General features: G+C 40.2%; 1 protein-coding gene across 2 annotated transcripts in view; it reads left to right on the forward strand.

The window, feature by feature from the left end:
- Positions 1 to 7910, forward strand: part of LOC134741603 (glutamine-dependent NAD(+) synthetase) — a 34044-nt gene extending 26134 nt beyond the window's left edge. For both annotated transcript variants that reach the window (XM_063674445.1, XM_063674446.1), the window contains exons 8-13: positions 411 to 559; positions 1649 to 1804; positions 3232 to 3446; positions 5824 to 6046; positions 6657 to 6833; positions 7749 to 7910. In XM_063674445.1, the coding sequence (XP_063530515.1) occupies positions 411 to 559; positions 1649 to 1804; positions 3232 to 3446; positions 5824 to 6046; positions 6657 to 6833; positions 7749 to 7877 (1049 nt within the window). In that variant the 3' untranslated portion in view covers positions 7878 to 7910. The remainder of the gene's footprint in view (positions 1 to 410; positions 560 to 1648; positions 1805 to 3231; positions 3447 to 5823; positions 6047 to 6656; positions 6834 to 7748) is intronic.
- The last annotated feature ends 344 nt before the right edge of the window (positions 7911 to 8254 follow it).

The raw sequence follows: 8254 nt of genomic DNA on the forward strand, positions 1-8254 counted from the left end.
GGACGGAAGACGTCGTGACGGGGTCGCCTAGGGGTTCATGGCGTTAGCCGCGAAAGAAAGACGCTTCGTTACTTTTTCTTTAGTATATGACATCTAACTATGAAACTCCCGTGAGACTCAAACATATTAAATTATTTTAAACCGGGTCACTCACGTATTATTAAGTCGAATAGCTCGCCATGTTTCGGTTCAATTTACGAGGACCGTCTTCACGGAGCACGACACGTCTTCACTGGTCGAAGGCGTGTACTCGCACGGCTCGGCGGGGTGTCGTGCTCCGAGAAGACGGTCCTCGTAAATTGGACCGAAACATGTCGAGCTATTCGACTTAATAATACGTGAGTGACCCGGTTTAAAATAATTTAATATATGACATCTATTCCAGTTTATAACACACGATTTACTTTCAGAAAGCCAAGTGTTATACGACGTAAGGAAGATTCTGTGTCAGGCCGACTACACGCCGTCCGACCCCATGGAGCTGTGCAATAGACTACTCGTGACCTGTTACATGGCCACAGAGAACTCCAGCCAGGAGACTAAACAGAGAGCGTCACAGGTACATACATGGGTGAACAAACTATTTCTTATCACTCGTTGCCATGGGTACGGTGGCCTGGGCCACTCATAAATCCCTGGTTTTATGGTACCGACCCCATGGAGCTGTGCAACAGACTACTCGTGACTTGTTACATGGCCACAGAGAACTCCAGCCAGGAGACTAAACAGAGAAGCGTCACATGTACATACATGGGTGAACAAACTATTTCTTATCACTCGTTGCCATGGGTACGGTGGCCTGGCAACGTCACCCGGCGCGCCGCGGCGGTTTACTATGACACTTTTTACAAATTTAGCGAACTGTTTAAGAGGCCGGTGTCGATTTTAGTCGCAAAAATGTAAAATTGATAGATTTAGTCCGTGAAATTTTACACCTTTTGTTACCTAATTGAAATAACAAGTACTGGTTTCTAATAGCACGTCTTCCTATCTTACCTTTTATCAGATCAGTTTTTTTTAAACAGACTCACTAAATTAGTAATGTTTGCTTTTTTGATGGACGTTTAGGTAAACGCGCGTAAAGCACTGATTTTGTCGCCTTATTTGTAAATTTCGTAAAGTTTGGACTGCTAAACATGGTAATTTTGTATTACACATATCCTGTACTTGATGTTTATCAGACTACATTTTTATTATTATGACTTCGAAGTAGTGTAAATGAAAGTTAGACGAAATCAATTTTCTCCAGAAATTACTTCAAAACAAGTGACAATTTCTCTGAAAATCGACTTAATTTCAACGTAATTTTGATATTTAAACAATCTACAACATTTGCTGAAACTATTCTTATACATCAATTTGTATAATTTACCACCATGATTTTTTGATCAATTTTTAAAAACTGCCCCTTCTTTTCATGCATTACCGGTGACGCACGCTCGCGACCTCATTATTAAAAGGCAAGATGAGAAGACGTGCTAATAAAAATCAATACTTGTTATTTAGATATTACGTAACAAAACGTGTATAATTTCAACGACTAAATCTATCAATTTTACATTTTTGCTCCAAAATCGACTATGGCCTCTTAACGATGACAAAGAGTTGGTGCAACCGACCCTCAGTCTTACGTTTGTGAATGTTTCAGCTAGCCAGTCAGATAGGCAGCTATCACTTCCCGATCACGATGGACGCGGCCGTGAGCGCCGTGCTCGGCATCTTCACCGCCGCCGCCGGCCTCGTGCCCAGGTTCCGGGCCGACGGCGGCTGTCCGAGGCAGAACCTCGCTTTGCAGAACATACAGGTGAGAATGGACCTTATGTTAAACGAGTGACGGTCGCCATTTGATTAGCGCATAGAGTAACTTATACTAAAGCGATACTGTCACAGTAAATTTTGTAACCCCAGTAAATTCACTGCCATCTGTCGGCACACTTTAAAACTAAAAATGAAGATTTATAAAAATACGATAGAATGTATTTAAAATATAGATAAATGATTTTTTTTATTTGCATTAATTATTTTTATGATTTTGACCCATGTTCTTTCACTGATATGCGTTAAAATTGTTAAATAACAAACGAAACCGTCAACGCCATCTATACGACTGTAGGCCAAAACTAGTAGCGCCCTCTGAACGAGAATCAAATTTTCTTGATTTTCGAGGCACGTTTTTTCCTTAGACTGTATCCATCTATTACGGAGTTTTATCTATCTTTGATTAGCGTATTGATTGGGAGTTACACGAACCCGCCGCTGAAAAGTCACTCTCGTTTTAAAACGTCGTTCTTAAATTACAATAGCATTTACGTAACATATTATAAAAATAGTTATGCAAAAAAAAAAAACGAATTTTAATTGTGTATGTAGTTGTGGCTCGCAGCTGTGTGTACCTTAATGAGGTGTTTTTAAGATAATAAATAAAACATAATAGCGCAATAAAATAAATTAATAAGTGAAATTGTAAAAGATTGTACATTTTACAACATAGAACATCAATAACAACTAGGGAACAAATCAAATTATTTTATTAAATATTTTATCTGTTTCTAGCTGTAGCAAGATTGCGACTGTCTTTTGTTTGGCCGCGAAAATTCCGGGCTCTGATAATGATGTTAAAAATAAATAAAATAAAAATAAAAATAAAAAAGCCCATTTATTCCATAACCAAAGATTAAAACTCAACTTAACATATTTATTAAAAGTATTTAGGTATTTTTTTTTTTAAATCTATTTGTTAGAGTTTAATTTTGTATTCTTAAACTACTATTTGTATCAATATCTATAACTATGTATATATATATAATTTGGTTAGGACCCCTCACGGGTAAATGCCTCCTCCAGCTCTTGCCATCTTTTCCTGTCTTGCGCAGTATTGGGCCAATCATTATCCATGTCACGGAGTTCATCTGACCATCTGGCGTTTGGTCTGCCGTGTCTTCTTTTGCCGTCTGGCCCTTTCCACAGCGTGGCCACTTTTGTCCATCTTTTTGCGTGCATTCTAGCTACATGGCCGGCATGATGTTATTGGTATTATATTATAGACTGAAATAGATGTCCTGACCCTGGGTTAGGACGTTAGCCGTGACTACTTAAAAACACACATCAAAAAAATATTTAATAAAATAATTTGATTTGTTCCCTAGTTGCTATTGATGTACTATGTTGTAAAATGTACAATCGTTTACAATTTTACTTATTAATTTATTTTATTGCGCTATTATATTCCAGGCACGTCTTAGAATGGTGCTGTCATACCTGTTCGCCCAACTGATGCTCTGGGTGCGAGGCCGGCCCGGCGGCCTGCTGGTGCTGGGCTCCTCCAACGTGGACGAGGCGCTCCGGGGCTACATGACCAAGTACGACTGTTCCAGCGCGGACATCAACCCTATCGGTGGCATTTCTAAGACGGATCTGAAGGCGTTCCTGATTTATGCTAAGAGTCGGTGAGTTCCACTTTTATTTGTATAACATAGAAATATAATAGAATAGAAATAATTTATTCGTTAGCACACACAAATAGAAAATTATAATAAAACAGAGAAACATAAAAAAGAAAAAGTGCCACGAAATGGTCTCACCTCAGCGTGTTGCTGGCGACTTCCAGCGCTGATCTTCCGGTGAGACCATCCGGTGAAACAATCACGACGGGTAACAAGAAAAACAACAACAACATTAGGAACAATCAGTAGGAAGCCGAAAAAAATGTCATATGCGAAGGTTGTATATAAAAATAACACCCTCGTTTGGCCTATTTTGACAGAATGGTAACTACGAAACCCTAAAGCATGGCCTGCTAATGCTCTTGGCCGATTAGGCCAATATGAAGAAACAACAGAAAATTTGCATCAAATTACTTTGCCACTTGTGGATAAAATAATAGTACATTATTGTCGAGGTTCGGAAGTAGCTACTTGCTGGCTGAGGATTCGTTTTAAACGGACGACCGTGGGAGTCCGTTTAATTGATTCCGAAGCCAGCAAGTAGCCTTCCAGCCGAGTCATATATATAGTACTTTTCTCAAAAATGGCGCAATAAATACAAATATAATAGAAATATTTTACAGAAGCAACGTTCTTATGTATATATTTTCACAGAAAAAGTGAAAAGATTTGCTTTACCACCTTTTTATTTTTTTAATTAAAAATACCTAGTCGGCTCATAAGTTCTGTCACTGGCCTTTAAAATTTAAATTTGGAACTCCTAAAACAAAAACCGTTCTGCATTTGAATTTCGAATCTTTATTAAATATTTGAGTAGTATAATTTTGCAATTTTCTGTTTTCTTCAACATGGAGTGGACGCTTAAAGATAGCCGTACCGCAATAATTGCACTATATCGTTGTGGTCACTCGCCGACTAAAATTTTTAAGCTACTTGAAAATTTAAAATTCTCTCAAAGATTTGTGTATCGTACCATAGAAAGATACAGTGAGGTCTCTAGTTTAAATGACAAGAAAAGAAGCGGTCGTCCGCGTACAGCTAGGACTCCAGCGGTTGTACAAGCAATTAGGGCACGCATTGCCAGAAATCCCGCTAGGAAACAAAAAGTTATGGCCCTCCAGATGGGTTTGAGCAAAAACACGGTGAAAAGAGTGCTTAATCAAGACCTGAGACTTCGTGCTTATAAACGAAAAACTGGCCATCTTCTCAATGGTCGGCTTAAAGCTTTAAGGCTTAAAAGATCTAAAGCTTTATTGAAGAAGTACGCTAAAAATAAGCACCGTTGTATACTGTTTTCGGACGAGAAAATTTTTGACATAGAAGAAAACTGTAATAAACAAAATGATAGAGTGTACGCTCGCAATAGTAAAGAAGCGTCTAATAGCATTCCCCGTATTCAAAGAGGTCATCACCCTTCATCTGTGATGGTTTGGCTGGGAGTTTCTTATGCGGGCGTCACTAGTATGCATTTTTGTGAGAAAGGAGTAAAAACTAGTGCCAAAGTGTACCAAGACACGGTGTTGACTAATATTGTGAAACCGCTATCTCATACGATGTTTCTAAACCAGCATTGGGTTTTCCAGCAGGACTCTGCTCCAGCCCATAAGGCAAAGTCTACACAAGCCTGGCTCGCCTCCAATAAAATCGACTTTATACGGCATGAAGATTGGCCCTCCTCTAGCCCAGATCTTAATCCTTTAGACTATAAAATATGGCAGTATTTAGAGGAAAAGGTGTGCTCAAAACCTCATGCAAATCTAGACTCGCTGAAAAAATCTCTTGCTACGGCAGTGGCCATCAATATCGACATGAAAGTGGTGCGTGAATCCATTGACGACTGGCCACGAAGACTTCAAGCCTGTGTAGATAATTATGGCGGTCATTTTGAATAAATGTTATACATTTAGATTCTCTAGTTTATAAGCTTTCAAACGCTGTACAAATTATACGGAATAAACTTAAACTTTTGTTTTTATTTGATACTATGTATATGACAGAACTTATGAGCCGACTAGGTAGAAGTGTATTTTTCTGCTGAAAATACGCCAACCTATTTGAGACACCTAAATAGTCGCGGTACCAACATTATAATAATAAGTACTGATCATCTGTTCGGCTGTTTCATGGACCTATGCCTTCATTTGATATGGCCACTTCAACTTTTAAAAAGTTTGGATCTCGACAATTAATGGAATTTGTATGCAACATTGCAGTCCCGAAATCGAGACTGCAACGTTTTTGACTTTTTAATTTTTTGACTGACCATAAACTACGCACTTCGCGACCTACTTTTTAACCGGCAACGTCGTTTTTTTTTTTTTTTTTTTTTTTTTTTTTTTATACTGCCGTCCATTTTTGAGAAAAAATACATAAACCACAGGTTCTTCCTACCGTCGCTGTCCGAGATCCTGGGCGCGCCGCCGACGGCGGAGCTGGAGCCGCTGACGGCCGGCCGGAGCTCGCAGACCGACGAGCAGGACATGGGCATGACGTACGCCGAGCTGGCCGACTTCGGCCGCCTCCGCAAGGCGCAGCACTGCGGCCCCTACTCCATGTTCCAGAAGCTGGTGCACAAGTGGAGCGACCGGTGCACGCCGCACGAGGTGAGCGAGGTGGCTATCCCAGGTAGCAGTGACGTCAGCGACGTCATAATGACGTAATTATGACGTCATAATGACGTCGCTGACGTCATAACGACGTATAAATGCTGTTAGGTATGGATGGTATAGAAAGGATGCCAATCTCTTATGGCAGAATTGTTGCAAAAGTGACCGCTTTAAGCTTTAAATAATAGTTCCTAATCTCCCCGGTGGCGCTAGTTAGGCTCTGGGACATGAGTATAACATGAACCATATAAGGCAACAAATAACCCGACCAAATTACGTAGATTGTTTTTGGTAGTATTTCGGTGTATGGTGGCGCCGCCTAATTACTGTTTTTCGATGGACACTTTTCATACATAGAGATTTGACTCCTTTATATAGTCTCCATGCTGTAAGGGATATGGATAGTATAGAAAGGATGGCAGAATTGTTGCACGTGACCGCTTTCAGCTGTAAATAATAGTTCCTAATCTCTCCGGTGGCGCTAGGTAGGCTCTGAGACCAGAGAGTATTGTAATATATAGGAGACTATATGACATAGACCATAGAGGTATAATAATGACCGGTTTCTCCTTAAATAAAAACTTGTAAAACTCCTGCTTATTTACAGGTCGCAGAGAAAGTGAAACACTTTTTCCGATGCTACGCGATCAACCGGCACAAGATGACGATCCTGACGCCGTCGTACCACGCCGAGACGTACAGTCCGGACGACAACCGCTTCGACCACCGCCCCTTCCTCTACCGCGTGCACTGGAGCTGGCAGTTCAAGGCTATCGACGATGCGGTGAGTATACTGAAACACTTCCGATGCTACGTCAACCGGCACAAGATGGCGTCCTGACGCCGTCGTACCACGCCGAGACGTGACGAGTACGTTCTAAGTATGGGGACCCCCAAAATTTATTGTTTTCTTTTTCTATTTTTGTGTGAAAATCTTAATGCGGTTCACAGAATATATCTACTTACCAAGTTTCAACAGTATAGTTCTTATAGTTTCGGAAAAAAGTGGCTGTGACATACGGACGGACAGACAGACAGAGATATGACGAATCTATAAGGATTCCGTTTTTTGCCATTTGGCTACGGAACCCTAAAGAAGAGAAAAATGGCGGAAATTTTTCGAAAATAATTGCACAGAATTTGCAATAAAAAGCAAAATCTTTTGGTTAATTTCTTTCCAGATAAACGAAAGACGAACTAATTTGCCATAAACTGGAATCCCAATAGGGAATATTACGCCAAACTCTGCGTGGTGGCGCCACTACCGCAATCTGAGGGTCTATCGCAAAACAAGAAAATCGAAATTTCGTTATCTAACATCCCTGTCACTCTTGCATATTCGAGCGATAAAGAGGCAGATAGCGAAGTTTCGGATTCTCGTTTCCCGGTAGGTCCTCTGTAAACAAACCGCCTTGATGCATCAATGTCATATTTTATTATCTCTGAAAACTTGTCAAAAACCTGTTAAAGGTACAGTGTGTATAAGTTACTCTATGGTTTACTAAAAAGGCTAGTGGTGCACTCTGTTGGCAGAACATTGCAGTAATATCCCCTATAGAACAGTTCTTAAACCCGGAAACGGTAACGAGATCTTTTTAATTCCCGGGTGAATAAACGAAAACGGTTCAAAAGCATGAAAACGGTTTTCGAGCCCTAAAATGAAGAATGATTATTGTTTATTACATTGTTTTTTTTTAAGGTTACACAAATGACGAAGCAAAAGGGAACATTTAAAAGCGATGGCGATCAAGGTAAAAACGAGCCAACGAAACCTACCAGCAGCGCTCCTTTCAACATACGCGGCGATCGTAAAGGAGTTCTCATATAAACAATGATATGTGGTATTAAATATATTAATAACGGGTCACTCACGTGTTTTAAGTCGAAAACGCACCGGACCGGACCAGCCAGCGCAGTCTGCGCCGGTCCGTCACCGTCGACGCAAGCTCCTGATGACGCTCCTCGGTACGGAGTGAAACATGTCGAGCGTTTTCGACTTAAAACACGTGAGTGACCCGTTATTAATATATTTAATATGTCTGTGTCTCACGGAAGTTTTGTTATTAAGATATGTGGTATTTTCTATAAAAAGGTGTTAGGTTGGTAATAACATCTTGGTTGGTATGGATGGTATAGAAAGGATCGCAATCTCTTATGGCAGAATTGTTGTAAAAGTGACCGCGTTAAGCTTTAAATAATAGTTCC

The sequence above is a fragment of the Cydia strobilella genome, chromosome 5 (genome assembly GCF_947568885.1).
Source record: "Cydia strobilella chromosome 5, ilCydStro3.1, whole genome shotgun sequence".
Taxonomy (NCBI): Eukaryota; Metazoa; Arthropoda; class Insecta; order Lepidoptera; family Tortricidae; genus Cydia; species Cydia strobilella.